We start from the raw sequence: 18,419 nt of genomic DNA, 5'->3' as shown, positions 1-18,419 counted from the left end.
ATTAATATCACTATTGTTCTGCTGTCCTCCATGACTTTTCCAGGCCAGTTGAAACCAGTTTCTATTGTGAATGTGCCTTCAAGCAAACCCAGTACATCCATTGTTCTTGATTGGACAGGCTAACATGTTCCTTAATGATGCCAGGTTGGGTTTGGCTCACTCAGCTTAGGGTGGCTGAAATTCCATGAGCACCACAGTTTTAATAAGGGTTCTTATTTCTTATATTTTCTTAGAAATCCCATACCTAACTGTAAAAATAAGTAACTATAGAGGAAGGGCTATGATTAAGGTGCTGTACTGTGTCTGGAGACCATACATTTAAAACAAGTCACTGGGTAAATCTGAACCAGCCACTGTCTCTCAGCCTTAGAGGAATGGAAAAGGCAAACCACTCCACAATACCCTTTTCACCATTAATACCCACTTACAAAGTTGTATTCTACTTATTAAAATTACAGTTTAACTCACTGGGTTATTTTAGAAATCAATATTAAAGCTTAAAGTTTATTTCATTCCTGCTTTGCTAACGTTATAAACTTTCTCCAGTAGTCAGAGCTCTGGCTCTATAAAATACTAAAACAAAGAATGTAATTGCCAACTATGTCTTATAATATATCAGTCACAGATTATATGCCAATGGCTTTAAACAATACACTAATTAATAATTGTCAATCACACACCGACCTGTTTCTGGCAAACGCAGGAGTTCACAGTAGGGTGAATTGCCTGCTATCCAAGTTTTGCTCACAGGCCTGAATTTAATGCTAAGATTTTTAGGGTTCCCTGAATATATTTCAATATAATAGGCCTGTGGCCTATTGCTTAGTTCCTTGTGATTCTAAAACATATACCTTCTTAATATGTTTTATATGTGTGGATATATATAAATTCTCCATCACACACACATATATATAATAAATAAAACCAATTTAAAATTGCCAGTTGAGCAGGTACCAGCCTCCACCAGACAAGAGCAGATAAAGCCAGTTTATAGCCAATGTGAAGGAAACTCTGGTCTCTAATCTGTCTGAGAAATAAACCTGGATTGAAAAACAAAATCCCTTTGAATTAGTTCATATTTCAAAAGGGGAAAGTCATTTTTTAAATAAAAGTATTTATATTTTGCCTTCCTGCAAAACATCAGGGCAGTTTACAGCAAAATAAATACATTTAAAAGCAATAGAAAACAATCAGCAATACAAATAAATTATATTATGCACACACGCACAACACACACAGTTTCTATATGCAGTCAATCTCCCGTGGCTGAAAGCTGCCAAGACTAAGACACTGGGGGATGTGACTATCTCCCCTGCCATTCTCACAATAATTTGTTTTCTTTCTTCCTGTCCCTCAATGCATTTCCAAGATCAACAAGAAGCACATTTGAAAGATGTTATTTAACTCTGCAAGCATTTCAGAATTGGATCTAACAAGAGGCATGCCTTTTTCAGCTTTCATATATTATTTATTTGCCAGCTTCCCAATATATTTTAAAATATCTTTCCTCCAGTTAATTGCCCATAATCTCTGCACTGAAAAAAACCCTCCCAGCACCACCCTGGTCATCATTGCTTCTGGGATTCTTAGCCTGAGAAATAAAATTTAAAAGTATCTAATAAAAGCAGTATTGACTTAAGCACAGAGAGGAGGGTAGGAAGGTGAGGGGAGAAGGATAAACTGCTACTGTAACATCCCTTTTGGAAAAATAGCCAATTCATATTTGCCATTACCTTGCTCCCCTCAACATAGGCTTCTTTTGTCCAGAGAGAGGAGCAGAGACAGATAAAATTCTCAAAGTTCATTTATTTATTTATTGTATGTGAAGGCAAAGTTATTGAAATACATAGCTGTTGTTAAGGATCAGATAAGTAAATACCTTATTTAACCTGAGTGGAGTTAGATTGAGAATTTACTTAGACTAGATAAGAAAATGCCCAGTTTATAAAGAGAGGAGGAAATGAGGGCCCAGAGGATTTAGATTATTCAGAGGCACTGACAGAGAAGTTGCAACAATATTAAACATTTTTAACTTAACTAAGACAAGGGTACTGGTGGAGAGACATCTTTATGGGGCAAGCTTTATGTCAGTTTGACAACAGCACCACATACCATTCGTATAAGGCTGAATCAAACCTGATGCTAGTTAGATAATACTGTAGATGAAAATAGATTTTTAATCTGGATGCAGTTCTTGACATTCTAACTGAGATGGTAGCAGGTGCAAAGTCATTGATATCTGCAACTGCACAATGGTTGTTCAAACTACAAATGCAGACTGGGATCCGAATATACCACATGTCAACTGTGAGAAGAAAGTGAGGACTCAGAGAAAATAAACAGCAGAATCTGAAGATAGTAGCAAAATTCGACAGTAGAATGGGAATGGCAGCAACATTACTGCTTATACTATTGTTCTGTGTTGCATGCAAGAATCATTCTATTAACTGCACTATTTACAATGATCCACTTCCTTTACCACACCAGTTTTATCAGCCAGGCAACTTTATCATTGGTGCAATTGCCTCTCAAGTCGTCTTCTTTCACAACAGCCCCACTTTCATAGAAGAACCCACACAGTCATTGATTGATGAACCTGTGTAAGGACCTCTCTCTCTCTCTCTCTCTCTCTCTCTCTCTCTCTCCCCCTCCCCGATACAAATATAAGAATTGGGTACAGAACATTAAAGCAACAATTTTTTAAGTAACAAGATTTACTTTTCAGTGGAAAAAGAGGAGCATTCCAAGAGACATTGGGAAGTTGCCAATTATTTTGTTTGCCCAACCTGTAAATGATGTGGTTGAGCATATTACATTATGATTGTACCCTGTTGCAATAAATAAAAATATGGGATTTGCACAGAGCAAATAATTGGTGCAATAAATCAGAACATAATTTTTCTTCCAACATTTCATTCCCTCTCATTTTTGCCTCATCTCTCTGGTTTACATTTCAGATTTGAAAAAAATATATATTTCATTTATATTATATTTTATGGATTCTATCAGTTTTATATTGTGTAAATTTTCATGCTAGTAATTGTTCATTTCTGATTCAAGGCCTTTTCACATATTACACAACTACAAAACTGGGTTTGTTTCCAAAAGCACACCAAAATTTTTTTTTGGGGGGATGGGATCAGGATCTTGACTCCATAACAACTATATGTATTTGCAAATTCAAGTTTTAGCCACTTACTGTTCATTCTTATGATTTCAAGTGAACTCTTATAATACTTTAGTTGTTACACTAATGAATATGTAATCTATACTGTATATCAGTTTCATGGCATTATATATACTGATTAATAATTCTGATTTTCACTTTCTGATATGGAATATTATTTTCCTTCACATTAATAGAGCTCTGAGTTCAGTTAACACAACCAGTTTGCACTAGCTTTATGTTGCTTCATTTTATTCTATATTTATTGATTGGTGCCATCAGTTTCAGTGATAGCAACAAGTGTACATAGTGTGAAATAACAACACTATGAAACAGAAAGAGACTCTCACTTTACATTTTTTGTCTCTTTAGAGAAGCCATCCGCCATCTTGGATTCTCAGGTGTTGTGCACTACAACACCCATCACCCTCAGCAAGCATGGCCAATGCTCAAGGATAATGAGAGTTGTAGTCTAACAACATCTGGAGAACCACAGGGAGGACAGCTGCTTAGCATCTTTGACTTTGAGAAAAAACAAGTGGAACATCCCATACAAATTACCTGTTGTGAATTGCATAATTTCTGCTTTCATTAATAATGGTTCAAGAGGGTGCAGAATGCAGTTTACTGAGCAAAGCAATGGCCACAAAGAGTGCAAAGATTTAGGACAGGATTATATCTTAAAAGTATTCTACTTTTATCAGAAGTATTCTCCCCCCTTTATTTTTCTTTTGTGTTTGGCTCAGATGATAACACTCCGACTTATCCACTAACAGCACTCTATGATCTTTTGTAGTTTTAATCTGCACCACAACCTTACAGGTAAAAATACATATTCTCTTAGTTTGTTAACTTGGCATCTCTCATTGCAGTGCAATGCCAAAGATGTACCAGCACATTCTCGCCCTAGCATTTGCTGTGAAACAGATCAATGAGGACACCAAATTCTTGCCAAACATCACTTTGGGTTTCCACATAATCAATGGCTACTACATTGCAAAGATGACCTATAAGGCCACCCTGAACCTGCTTTGCACACAACATAGGTTTGTCCCCAACTTCATCTGTGATTCTCAGAAAAAAATAATTACTGTCATTGGAGGATTGGTGACTGAAGTATCTGCCATTATGGCCAACACTGTTGGCATTTACAAGATTCCACAGGTAGGCCATTGGAATGAGGATATGGAAATTCCAGGGCACACAATTTTACATTTGATATTATTTTATCTGACTAATAGCACTATATTTTATTTCAGCTCACATATGGATCATTTTCCCCAGCACATGGTGACAGAACTGCATTTCCATTTTTGTACCAGATGATCCCCAATGAAGATTATCAATACAGGGGGGTTGTCCAGTTACTTCATCATTTTGGATGGACGTGGGTTGGGCTTTTGGCCGTGGATGATGACTTTGGGGACAGGTTTTTGCAGGTCATCATACCATTGCTTACCCAGAATAACATCTGCTATGCATTCATACTTAGAACACCCAAACGGACTTATGTGGATGAGTATTTGAACTTCCTTTTAAGGCACTTAGATGATTATCCAGTTCTTATGGACAGAAAAGTCAATGCATGTTTTGTAAATGGTGAACCTCCATCCTGGCATAATTTGAGGATGTTGCTGTTTTATGCACCATTATTCTCATTACCACCTGTTGGTAAAGTGTGGATTGCAACATCCCAATGGGATTTTGAATCACTCTCTGTTCAAAGACTGTGGGACATCCAGAATTTCCATGGTGCGATATCTTTCACAGTACACTCGAATCAGCCACTTGGATTCCAAAATTTTATAGACACCGTAAAACCTTCCTGGACAAACAACGATGGTTTCATTCAAAATTTCTGGGAGCAGGCATTCAACTGTTCCTTGAAAATTTCCAGTGTGAAGAGCAAGACATTATGCACTGGCGAAGAGAATTTGGAAAACCTTCCTCATACTTTGTTTGAAAGGAACATGATTGGTCATAGCTATAATGTCTGCAATGCTGTTTATGCTGTGGCACATGCATTACATGCCATACACACATCCAGCTCCAGACACCGCAGACTGCTAGAAGGAGAGAGACTAAAATTTCAGATTATACAGCCATGGCTGGTAATTACATATCAATACATTTTTTTTAAAAAAAATGGGTTTGCATGTGATGCAAAAGTTAAATAAATACTGCTTCCTTAGTCTTTAGTAAACAATTCTACCAAAATGGTAGTCAGTTGGTAAAAGTATTGGTTCAAGGAAAGACGTTAGAATTTTGGATTATGTAGCCATGAAAAATAGTTACAACTTGATCACACAACTTTGTCTTTCAAAGCAGGGAAGCATATCATCCATTTCCACTAGATAGAATCCTAATTCAATTTTTGTGAATAGCTTTGCTTAATAATTGTCATCCTAATGAAAAAAATAGTCTAGGTTATATTTTAATATAATATGCCACCCATTTGGGACTAATGAGCAACATAAGATACCTGTATTAGGGACAGGACTGGCCTTACATTGCACAAAGAAACAAGGATACCTAAGGCATCCCATGCTGGAAGATGAGGGTGATACAAGCAGCAGTGGCATCCTTCCTCCCCACATACTTATTCCTGAGATCTTTTAGCTATTTGCCCCTTAGAGCACAGAGCTGTGTCCCTCAGCCTCCCTTGCACCACCGAAACCACCTGCTGCCTTTAGGTGCAGTGGAGAAACCTGTCCCATCACCACTGTTGAAGTAAACTTCTGCATTTGGAATGGAAAGGAAGCACCATCTTCTCCATCACAGACTGCAAAATATTTTGGATCTGCCATGTACTGCATGCATAAACTGGCATAAGAATAATCACGTTAGACAATCCTTTCATTAAGCTCACTGTAGAGATTTTAACCCCTGTTCTCCTTTGTTTCATTTTCTTTTTCACCTTAGTTCCATCACTTCCTAAGAAGTGTTATTTTCAACAACAGTGCTGGAGACACTGTGAAGTTTGATGAAAATCGAGAATTAATAGCAGGATTTGATGTTACAAACTGGGTGACTTTCCCAAACAACTCTTTTGTTAGAGTGAAAGTTGGAAGGCTGGAACCTCAGGCTCCTCCAGGCAAAGAGTTGGCCCTTAATGATGACCAAATTGTGTGGCACAGAAGCTTTAACCAGGTGGGACACAGCTGCAAGTTCCCAAATATTTCAAATTTACTGAGGAATGTTCCATTTTCTTGAGTTCGCTGTTGTGGGGCCATTCAGGTACTGTATCATGTCGGGTAGCATGGCATTTATTTATTTATTTATTTAGCTTATTTCAATACCACTCGATACACACACATATATATGTATACATACTGTAAGCGGTTTACAGAGAATGAAAACAACAGTCAACTTAAATAACACATGCTACAAAATTACATGCTACATTTACAACTGTTACATTAATACAAATTGCTAATAAGCATAAACTGATATCAATTCCTTCTCCTTCTAACACACCTCCCCTCTCCTTCTAATACACCTATACAGGACTCCATGCATCCACCCTGGCTCTTACCCAGGGCCCAAACACAGCTCGCCCCTCAAAATTTCACACCAAAGAAAGTTCCTGGAAACTGCTGATATCACCCTACTCTCTCATTCTAGGCTTGTTATTATGAACAGGCATCATGTTGGATAGAGCTTCCTCAAGCGGCCCTCAGCTGCGTCCCATTCAGCAGTCTGCTGCACTGAACACACCCAGTTCCAGGATACAGTAGATTTGGTTTGGTGAGTTTCCTAGGGGCTCCCAAGGATAAGAAACAGAACACCCCTCCATTCAAAGTTCCTTCTCTGTCCTCTGCTCACTTCTCCTTCTCCAACATAGTTTCTTCAGTATGGTGGAGAATAATGTTGAGATCTGAGAGGTGGTCTTCACATGAATATCTCCATTACACAAAGACTGCACTCAATTTTTGACCTCATGAATTTATGTCAAGCTTAAAGCTACCATCTAAAATTTCTTTTTTTTTATCATGAGGCTTGCTTCTGTACATCAATTTGCAGCTTTTTAAGCAATCTGAGTCCATTCTCACTGTAATTTGGTAAGATAGAAGAATCTATTATTCCATGAGATTCTTGGTTTTTTCAAACAAAGAGGACTCAGGCCCCCTCAAGCTTTGCCATCTAAAGATTTACATTGTCTTGAGAACCTTATATAGATTTTGATGTTTAAGGACTGTAGACCAAACAAACTGAACTGAAACTAATATTTCATGGACAAGGCTTTTTCTTCTCAGCATTAATGAGCCAGTAATTTCTCTCTCTCTCTCTCTGTCACACACACACACACACACACGCATGCACGCACACACACAATTAAGCACTTGTGGAAGTGATAAACATGGTAAGCTCGTTCCATTTCAATAACCGCTTCCCTGAAAACATTTTTAATGCCCATCTTTTTCCCCATGTTTCTGGACAGGTCCTGCCACTTTCTGTGTGCAACGACAACTGCTATCCTGGCTACAGCAGGAAAAAGAAGGAGGGAGAGAAATTTTGCTGCTATGATTGTGCTCCGTGTCCAGAAGGGATGATCTCCAATCAGAAAGGTAGAATAAGTAACACATTGTAGGAAGCCCAGAGCACAGGGAAAAATCCAGCTTAGCTTGCCTTTTATTACTGTTCTTCAGGGCCAGTGCAAGCTATCCTGCTGCCTGAGTCAGAGTCAGCAATGTTGCTGCCCCATGCTACACCCATCACACACAGAGAGAATGAGACCCCCCTTTTTTTTCCCTGCTACTTCATCAGGAGTAACAATGCAGGTGTGCTGTAGCTCTCCAGGGCCTTCCAAGTGGCCATACCTCACTCTGATGAAGTACCCTGTGGAATGTAGGATCTTTACAGAGTGAGCTATTGTGGTGAAGGTGGCACCAAAGAATTCATTTGCCACTGTTGCTTTGCAGTGCTAAGTTCATCCCTTTCCTTTGTGTATATATTTGAAATAGATAAATAAAGCTACCTATTTCATAGGTTCTAAACAATTGAATTTTGAAAGCTAGCAGCTTACTGCAGTTATATTTCAAACAATATTTGCATGGCAAAGTGGCAGTGTCACAGCTGTTCTCCAGAGCCACTTCACTCTGGTTATGGTGACCTGGTGCAGCCAGAGTGCCATATAGGAATGTTGCCCACTGCTTTGCTGCAGCATCACATTGGCAGTGGCACTCCTATGTGGATCAACAATAGTGGCATTGTGAGTAGGTAGTGGAATGCAATTCCTATCCAACATGCCACCTGAGGCAATGTGTAGTTGGATATAAGAAATTGTGCCCTCTGAAGCTACTTGACCCTCAATGGCACTGCTGGATCCAAGAGTATCTCCAAGTTACAGTATGTACCTGCTCCTGCACCTGCTCCTTTAGGGGGAGGACTCCATCCAGAACAGGCTGATTTCCCAATTCCCAAACACAAGAACAACCAGACAGCAGTAGCTCCATCTTGTAAGAATTTAATGGCCCTCATCCATCCAATTACTTCCTTCAGACATCAGTCCAGTACCACACAGCACCTGGTTCAGATGGCACGATGAGACAGAGCTCAGGATCAACTGCATATTGATTACACCCTGATCCAAAGTTCTCAGTTGGTCACTCCCAATGGCTTCATATGGTTATTAAATAGCTTGGGAAATAGTTTGGAACCCTGCAGAACCATATCTCAAGAGTCATAGAGCTGAGCAGCACTCTCCCAGTGCTACTGTTTGGTATCAACACTACAGGTAGGAGTGGAACCACTGTAAGACCATGCTTCCAACTCATAAGCCACAAATCTACTCCAGGAGAATACAATGGCCAATGGTATCAACAGCTGCTATGAGAGATCAAGGAGAATCAGCAGGATCACACACGCCTGTCTCTTTCCTAATAAAAGATCTCAACTGGGGGTGAGGCCATTTCAGTGCCAAACAAGGACATGAAGCCAGATGGAAATTAGTTTAGATAAGCTTCTGACAGCCCTAACTAAATTTGTCCAATCACAAATCTCTCATTTATCTTGCCCCAAAACTCCTGAAACCCTCCTCTACTTGACTTTTTGTGGAATAATTACAACAAAGAAGTGGCATAAATCATTATTGTTGCGTGCCTCCCCCAATCTCTGAGCATTGAGATTTCTGGGGTCCCTGCGCTCCTCCAGGGTTTGGTTTCCTTTGGGGAAGAAGGTCAGTGGAGACTGCAGTGTCTTTATGAAATATGGTTTATTTATTTACACACATTCCAACCTGAGCTCAAGGATGGAGGGGTTCAATGCATCAGCAGTCTAATACCCAGCTTTTCCATCTGGGTTGCAGGAGGCACCCCAAATGCCATGGTGCAGAGAGCTAGTCTTTCTGCCTGCCTCCAGCCCCAGCCATTCTCTAGACACAACTCAAAACTCCAAGCACAACTTCTGCTAGCTGCCAGGAGTGGGGGAGGGGGAGGCTCTCCAGAAGAGTTTCAATGACAAAAGGGTCTTCCTGGCCCATTTACCAGTTGCTGGGCAACCAATAGTCCCATCATTTTACCTGGCCACTCTATTTGATTAACAAAGGAGATTCAGAGCCAGTTTCTTTACCCCCAGGTGCAAGTCTCCAAATCAGAGGTTGGAAGAGGACTCACAGGGATCATCCATTCCAACCCCCATGCTCATAACATTATAATACTGAACTCATCTGGTGAGCCAAAAAGGGGATAGTAAGAATCAAGTGAGGTATCAAATCACCTGTGGGGACACTAATGTTAACAGAAGTTATGTATAGATATAGATAGCAATAAAGATATCCAAAATGTCTGTCCCAATGAGGACTAAGCAAAATCAGTGGCACTTAGAAAACAAAACAGAGATTGCAGTCCCCTGCCAGGAGGTAGTTTCTGGATGGGATACTGAACAAGAACATTCCTTTAGGAGAAAGAATTGACTGCATCATTTTGTTCAATGCCACATTTGTTCTCTCACAATATCCAACTACCAAAGTAATGCCACCTCTCTCTTTTCCTCCAGATCTCCCTGTAAAGTAAATATTTCATGTAAGGCCTTTGGTACAATCTTTAGTCACAAGTTTCTAAGTGTAAATTAACTGAATAAACATGCTTCCCAGTTTAACTTTACCTTCATCCTTCTTCCTCTATTCCTCACTATTCACCATTGAACTATTAGATTAAAAAAGCTAACAGAGTAGAGATCAGTTTTTGAAAACCATAGATATTTAGTAGTAGTAGTAGTAGTAGTAGTAGTAGTAGTAGTACTGGGAGTAGTAGAAGCAGCCACAGCCGCCACCGCAGTAGTAGTATCTCAAAATAAGCAGAAACGTCATTGGAAAATAGGAAAACAATTAGGGAAAGATCATCTCTACTAAATGTTGTTGGAAATCAGGATTGTGTTCACCAAACCCTATACTGGACTAGCTTTTTCTTCAACAGTTTCAGATTTTGAGATCCCTTTCTATTATATGGTATTTGAAGTCTTCAAATATTTAACCAAGTCATTCTTTTTCCCCCCAGACATGGATTTCTGTATGAAATGTCCAGAAGACCAGTATCCCAACAAGGACAATAATCAATGCATTCCCCAAATTCTAAGCTATCTCTCTTACAAAGAACCTTTGGGAATAATCTTAACTGTGTTGACAATCTTCTTCTCTGTGACCACAGTTTTAATACTTGGAACCTTTAGGAAGTACCAGGACACTCCCATAGTCAAAGCCAACAACCGGACCCTTACCTATATCCTCCTTGTCTCCCTCATGTATTGCTTCCTTTGTCCATTGTTTTTCATTGGACATCCTGGGAAGGTGACCTGCCTCATCCGACAAATGGCTTTTGGTATTGTCTTCTCACTCTCCCTTTCCACGGTGTTGGCAAAAACCATCACAGTGGTTCTAGCATTCATGGCCACCAAACCAGGATCTGGGATGAGGAAATGGGTGGGGAAAAGACTGACAAATTCTCTTGTCCTTTCCGGCTCTTTTATTCAAGTTGGCATTTGTATGGTTTGGCTGATTACTTCTCCCCCGTTCCCAGATAAGGACATGAACTCACTGAAAGAGGAAATCATAGTGGAATGCAATGAGGGCTCAGCTTCCATGTTTTATTGTGTCCTGGGCTACATGGGCTTCCTGGCCATTGTGAGCTTCACTGTGGCGTTCTTTGCCCGGAAGCTACCTGACAGTTTCAATGAAGCCAAATTTATCACTTTCAGCATGTTGATATTTTGTAGTGTCTGGTTGTCCTTTGTTCCAACATACCTGAGCACTAAAGGAAAATACATGGTAGCTGTTGAGATCTTTTCCATCCTATGCTCTGGTGCTGGATTATTGTGTTCTATTTTCTTCCCGAAATGCTACATAATTATTCTGAGGCCAGACTTGAACAATAAGGACCATTTAATAAGAAGATAAAACTAAGAATAAGAAACTGTGTCTATATTCTGTATTAATACATAATTCCCTGGACACAATTACATCTTTCAACAACACCAGCTTCCAAAGTTCCCTTTTAAAGTTATTATTGTTAAACTGATTTGAACTTGTCTTGAGTATCCCTTTCATCTGTAAAATGAAGCTTTCAACTGGTTAATGTTTGCTACAGAATATTTCCAAAAAGTCATTGCTCATTTAGTAAAGGAGTCAAGGACAGAATCTAACCATGGGCCCACTCCAAACATGTACAAAAAGCAATTGTTCCAAAGTGTCTCCATGATTGGAGGCAGTATGCTTCTAGACACCAGTTGTTGGACAGGAGGGGGAAGGCCTGTTGTTGTTGCTGATGATGATGATGGTGATGTTTATTTATATAGCGCCATCAATACAGAAAATGTTTTTAAAAATAAAAAAGTGTCCTACCACAAAAACATACAATCTAACTAAAACTAAAAGGAGAACATAGATGGAAGGGAAGGGACTAAAACAGGTAAAAGTCCTGCTTGCAGGCTTCCCATGGGCATCTGCTTGGCCACTGTGAGAACAGGATGCTGGGCTAGATTGACCAGTAAGCTTAGCTATTTGAGTTTCAGTGTGAGAACTAATTTGCCAAAAACCTAGACAGAGTTTTATCATTCCATGGGAAGTAAGCCTTCATATGACACACTTTCAGGGTCTGTTACAAAAAATGCTACTTTATTCATACCTATATTCCTTATAGATTATCAAGTGAGGAGCCAAATATCACATTCCAGTGGGCCACATTTAGCTTAGGAGTCTCCATTTGCCTACCCCCCCAAAAATATACAATTAATATAGCTGGTATAGCACAGTGGGGAGGAGAGCCTGGCTGGGAGTCCAGAGTCTGTGAATTCAAATCCCCACTTGTGTCTCCTGGTGTGAAGGGCCAGCTAAAGATCACCCCATAGTGAGTGGCTCAGGGGTTACGTGCCCTACCACCTGTGCAGCCGTGGGCAAGCTGCATAGTCCCAAGGGGTCCAGTTGCCAGTTGTAGACAAGAAAGGGGCTGGCTTGTGCAGCTGTGGCAAGCTGAGCAAGCCCTAGCCAGCTGGGGAGGACTAGCCTCAGAGGCAGAGCTTGGAAAAGTTACTTTTTTGAACTACAACTCCCATCAGCCCAATCCAGTGGCCATGTTGGCTGGGGCTGATGGGAGTTGTAGTTTATAAAAGTAACTTTTCCAAGCTCTGACTGGGAGGCAATGGTAAACCCTCTCTGAATATCGCTTACCATGAAAACCCTATTCATTGGGTAGCCATAAGTCAGGATCGACTTGAAGGCAGTCTATTTCCATTTCAAACAATTATATAGAGAAGCCTTAAATGATTACATTATATGGAGAAAGGAAAAATTGGCATGCAGTTACGCACATGTTAGATCTGACAGTCCTCCTCACATTCCACACACCTCTAACACCACATACCCCAAAGCAACTTAAAAAGAGAACACAGTACTTGCATGGGAGGGGGGTGTTGATTGCTGCTAAGGAAAGCAGTTAGAAGGAAGCTCTAAAAAGCGAAAGACTAAAAAAAAAGGCCTTTGTGGTCCCTGAAAAATAATCTAGTGCCCCAACATTCCTGGAAGTGACTAATACATCCATATGCTATTAACCTTACAGGGTGGGGCCTTCACCTTCTTGAAAGCTGCAGTGAGTGGAGATGGAAGTTCCACTCTGCTGTTTCTTCTCTTCTTTACAGGGCAGTTGGAGCTGATGGCCTGTGAGTGGGGAGGAAGGCCTTCGGCCATTTGATGAAAGCAGCAGTGAGGAATTGTCGGAAACCTAGCAAGCAGGAAGCTTGCCCATATTTAACAGCAGATTCATTTCACTTTCCTCTCCAATTCCATGTTATCGCATCAGCTTCACAACAGCTATGTCTGAAATAGTTGAGTTGCCAAGAGGAAATATCCATGCCCAGTGCTAGTTTTTCCATCAGCAGGAGATAATGACCAGTCTTTGACATAAATCTACAAACTTCTTATAACTATTTTTATTTATTTATTTATTACATTTACACCTCACCTTTCTTTTCATGATAGAAACCCAGGCAGTTTACATATTGTTCCCAGGCAGTCTCCCACCCAGGCACTGACCAGACCTCACCCTGCTTAGCTTCAGCAGGGTGCTGGTTCAGACCATAACCTGGGACCTACACTCCTTCACCTTGTAATAAATTGAGTTAAAAAGTCAAATGATGACTTTCTCTTTTGTATATGCGCAGTAGCCGTGCAGTAGTGCGGTAGTGATGATATCTGTGGCCATTGCCATTGCCATAAAGAAGGGGAATCATGTTGAACCATGTGGAGACATAGGAGATTTTGTGAATGTGTGGCAGCTTAGGAACATAGGGAATATAGACAGAACAAGGGTCCATCTAGCCCAGACCTGTCTACACTGACTAGGAGCATCTCTACAAGTTTCAGATATGCCAGGGATTGAACGTGGGACCTTCTGCATGCAAATCAAATGCACTACCACTGAGCCTTTTGCCTGTAGCTTGCTTTTGGGGGGGGGGGGGAAACAGTAACAACTTGCTTCTAGTATTACCTGTGTTTATTATGTTCTAAAGTTGTAGAACAAATACTAACTTCAAGTTACTCATCAAAAAGGGAATGCTAACTCACAGTTACTTAATCTTTGGTAATTTTTGGTTTACTATCTGGTGCTGGATTCCCTGATCCACTGTTCCACAGTTTGAGTGACTTGAAGGAATCCATAGATGGTATTTTAGGGGTTTGCCTACAGTCTATGGGCTATGATTTATAATTTTGTTGTGCTCAAGTTTACATCAATGTGAACATTAGTTGTAAATGTTTTTAAAAATCTGGTAGCTGTTGAATCTCTGCTATTTAAGTTTCTTATATAGTAAATATGTCATGATTTCTTTCAGCAAAAAACTGAACCATTCTTTCAGTCAGAAACATTTTCCATATACCTTCTCAAAATTGCTTCTGGATAAATATTATTACCAAACGAAAGTATTACAGTTTCCAGATGCCTAGACAATTATTTAATTCTCCTTCTTAGGTGATATTAAGGCCCATGACTCAGTGGTAGAGCACAGTAGTATTGGAGTATGTACTTCGCATGCAGAATGTCCCAGTTTCAACCCCTGGTGTCTCCTGGTAAGGCTGTAAAAGGTACAGAGCTTTGCAAGCATTTACCATCAGCTGATTGTCAGTACCTGCAAAGTGTTGTTCCTTTGCCTGCAATAGTTTAATTTCAAACAGGTCACTTGAGATCGTGGAGATAGCAGGTGACTGATAGGTGAAAACAGTGTCTTTTTTGGCAAAAAAAAAATAAGGTACTGGTACTCATGTCTTGCTAAAAATGTCATGGGTGGCAGCCCATTGCTGTCATGGGCAAGAAAAAAAAGAGGTGATGGTACTCAGTACCAGTGAGTGCCATCAGAAAAAAAGCACTTGGTGGGAGGCCCTTCCCATCTGTGAAAGTTGACCTTTAGACAGAGATAGCTTTGTCACAGTACTCTAACTCTGGTGACCTGCAAACGGGATTATTGCAATAGATATATGCGGCTGCCACTGTAGATGACTTGGAAATTTCAACTGGTCCAAAATGCAGCAGCCAGATTATTGGCTGGGGTTTCATTTAGATCTCATATAACCCTTGTTATATAACCCTTGTTAATCAGCTGCATTGGTTGCCAGCTTATTTCTGGGCCCAATTCAAGGAGGGCACACAAGTGTTCAAAGCCCTAAAAGATTTAGGCTCCAAATATTTGAAAGACTGTCTCCTTCCCTACTGGACTGGATTGGTGGAGGTACTTTCACAATGGGTGTCCCTCTGTGTCTTCAGAAAGCTCTATTTCATACACAGAGGGACTCAGTTTAAGACATGTAATGGGTTCTCTCATTAGTTTGCTAATAATTATTCTGTCAGTTTCTTAGAAACTGCTATTTCCCTGAGCATGGGGTGGCTCACCCGTCCAATTTTTTTTTTTTTTGATCTCACAGAGATCTTTGCAAAGGCTGGCTGCCATCTGTCCATGCTGCCCGGCAAGTTCCTCAACTGTAAATGGGATAAGCAAGGGAGCAGAGTTCCCAACCACTATTTTGTCATAACTTCAAATGTGGTGTCAGTGTAGAGGACTTGTGTAGAGGACCTGTAATCACCTTAATACCAACAAAATACCCAGGATAGTCTCATCTCATCTATTTCCTGCATCTTCAAGGTCACCCTGAATAACCTTTTCAATGAACTGATCTCTAGATTTGATGTTTTCCTCTTAGAATCCTTGTAAATAAATTATGGTAATTCAGCTACTCAGTGAGGATAACAAAATGATAACAGATAAAAAGGAAAAGGCAGAGGTGTTTAATTCCTACTTTGACTCAGTCTTCTCCCAAAAGAGGGTCTATGATCTCCTGGCAAACGTGAAGTACAAATTGAAGAGGCAGGATTACAGATTGCAAGTTTGAATGACTTTAAATCTTCAGAGCTCCTAGAGTAATGAAGGAACTGGCTGCAGAACTCTTGGAGACACTGTCTATTATCTATGTGAAATCATGGAGGATGGGTGAAGTGCTGGATGACAGGGGGAGGACTAATGTTATCCCTATCTTCAAAAAAAGGCAAACAGGAGGAACCTGGGTACTACAGACCAGACAGTCTGACATCAATCCCTGGGAAAATTATGGAGCAGATTATCTCCAAGCATTCAATCTCTAAGCACCTTAAAAACAATGCAGTGATTACTAGAAGCCAACATGGATTTGTCAAGAACAAATCCTGCCTTTTTTTGATTGGGTAACCTCTCTGGTGGACTGTGGGAATGATGTGGACATAACATATCTGGACTTCAGCAAAGCTTTTGACAAAGTGTCCAATGATATTCTGATTAGCAAGCTAGCTAAATGTGAGCTGGATAGAACAACTATCAGGTGGATCCACAGTTGGCTACATAATCATACTCAAAGAGTGCTTATCAACGGTTCCTTCTCAAACGGGGGGGATGTAAAAGTGGGGTACTGCAGGGCTCGGTCCTTGGCCCAGTGCTCTTCAACATTTTTATTAATGACTTGGATAAGAAGGTGCATGGAATGCTTATCAAATCTGCAAATGATACAAAATTGGGAGGGACAGCTAATACCGTGGAAGACAGAAACAATATTCAAAGGGATCCTGATAGGCTGGAGCATTGGGCTGGAAACAACAGAATGGAATTTAACAGGGATAAGCGCAAAGTTCTACACCTAGGAAAAATAAATCAAATGGACAGTTATAAGATGGGGGATACTTGGCTTAGCAATACTACATGTGAGAAGGATCTTGGAATTGTTGCTGATCACAAGCTGAATATGAGCTAGCAGTGCAATGTGGCTGCAAAAAAGGCCAATGCTATTTTAGGCTGCATTAACAAATATTTTCAAAGTTGCATAACATGCTACTTTCCCTCTATTAGGCACTGGTTAGGCCTTGTCTTCAGTATTGCTTCCAGTTCTGGAAACCACACTTTAAGAAGGATGCAAACAAATTGAAACAGGTTCAGAGAGGGCAACAAGGATAATCAGGGGACTGGAAACAAAACTCTATGAGGAGAGACTGAAAGAAATGGGCATTGAGAAGAGAAGACTGAGAGGAGATATGATAGCACTCTTCAAGTACTTGAAAGGTTGCCATATAGAGGAAGAGGAGGGCCAGGATTTCTTCCTGATCATTCCAGAGTGTGGGACATGGAATAATGTACTCAGGTTACAGGAAGCCAGAATTTGACTGAACATCAGGAAAAACTTCCTAACTGTTAGAGCACTACAACAATGGAATCAAATACTGAGGGAGATGGTGGGCTCTCCAAAACTGGAGACACTCAAGAGGCAGCTAGACAGCCACCTGTCGGGTATGCTTTAATTTGGATTCCTGCATTGAGCAGGGGGTTGAATGCAATTGTCTTATGGGCCCCTTCCTACAATCTATCATTATACTGCAGTACATCACACAAACATATACATATTTTTTCAAATGCAGTCAATGCCCTATGGCTGAAGGCTGCCAAGACTAAGGCACTGGGGGATGTGATTATCTCCCCTGTCACTCTCAAAATTACTTGTTTTCTTTCTTGCTGCTCCTCAAAGCATTTCCAAGGCGTGCAACAATATCAATAATAACCATGTTTGTAAAACGTCATATAAACTCCACAAACAATACCCAGCAATAGGCAAGTGTTTGTCAGCTTTTCATACATCATTCCTCCATTATATTTTAGTATCTTTTCTCCAGTTAAGTGCTATACAATCTCTGTATTTAGAAATATTTCTCTCTCCCCCCAGCTCCTGGTCACTGTTGCCTTTTGGTTTCTTAGTCTGAGAAGTGGAAAAACATTCCTAATAAAAGGGGCATTGACTTATGCACAGAGAGGACAGTGGGAGGGAGAGGGGGCAAGGAGGAACTGCTAATATAACATTTCTTTTTGGATAAATATTTTGCAGTGTAATTCATAGCTGCCAGTACATTGCTTCCTTCGGTGTAGCCTCCCACCCCCAGACAGAGAAACAGAGACAGGCAGAATTCTCAAAGTTGGGGTGGGGTTGCATGTGAGAGTAAAGTTATTAATATCCACAACTGTTATTAAGGATAAGTAAACACCTGATCTACCCTGAGATGAGAAACACTGGACTTAGACTGCATGAAAGCTTCATAAGATTTGATGAGAAAATGCCTTAAAAAAATTAGCGGAGAAAGTAAGGACCCAGAGTGTTTACGTTATTCAGAGATACCAGCTGAGACGTTGCCACAAAATTAAACATTATTAGCTGTAACTAAGACAGGGACACTGATACAGACAAATCTTTATGGAGCAAGCATTA

At 40.3% G+C, this 18,419-nt stretch overlaps 1 protein-coding gene across 1 annotated transcript; it reads left to right on the top strand.

Moving 5' to 3' along the window:
- The first annotated feature begins 4,051 nt into the window (after positions 1-4,051).
- LOC133367620 (vomeronasal type-2 receptor 26-like) lies at positions 4,052-11,558 on the top strand. Its single transcript, XM_061591716.1, has 5 exons — positions 4,052-4,330; positions 4,426-5,277; positions 6,089-6,316; positions 7,608-7,734; positions 10,663-11,558. The coding sequence occupies exons 1-5, from the start codon at positions 4,052-4,054 to the stop codon at positions 11,556-11,558; spliced, it is 2,382 nt and encodes a 793-aa protein (XP_061447700.1).
- The last annotated feature ends 6,861 nt before the right edge of the window (positions 11,559-18,419 follow it).

This window comes from Rhineura floridana, chromosome 11 (genome assembly GCF_030035675.1).
Source record: "Rhineura floridana isolate rRhiFlo1 chromosome 11, rRhiFlo1.hap2, whole genome shotgun sequence".
Taxonomy (NCBI): Eukaryota; Metazoa; Chordata; class Lepidosauria; order Squamata; family Rhineuridae; genus Rhineura; species Rhineura floridana.
Note: the sequence above shows the minus strand (reverse complement) of the source record. Positions and strands in the feature narration are given on the sequence as shown.

Coding starts and splice junctions, on each gene's coding strand:
- LOC133367620 (XM_061591716.1), top strand. CDS start 4,052: ATGTACCAGCACATTCTCGCCCTAGCATTTGCTGTGAAACAGATCAAT. Junction 4,331..4,425: donor GCATTTACAAGATTCCACAG/GTAGGCCATTGG, acceptor ATTTTATTTCAG/CTCACATATGGATCATTTTC. Junction 6,317..7,607: donor GGCACAGAAGCTTTAACCAG/GTGGGACACAGC, acceptor GTTTCTGGACAG/GTCCTGCCACTTTCTGTGTG.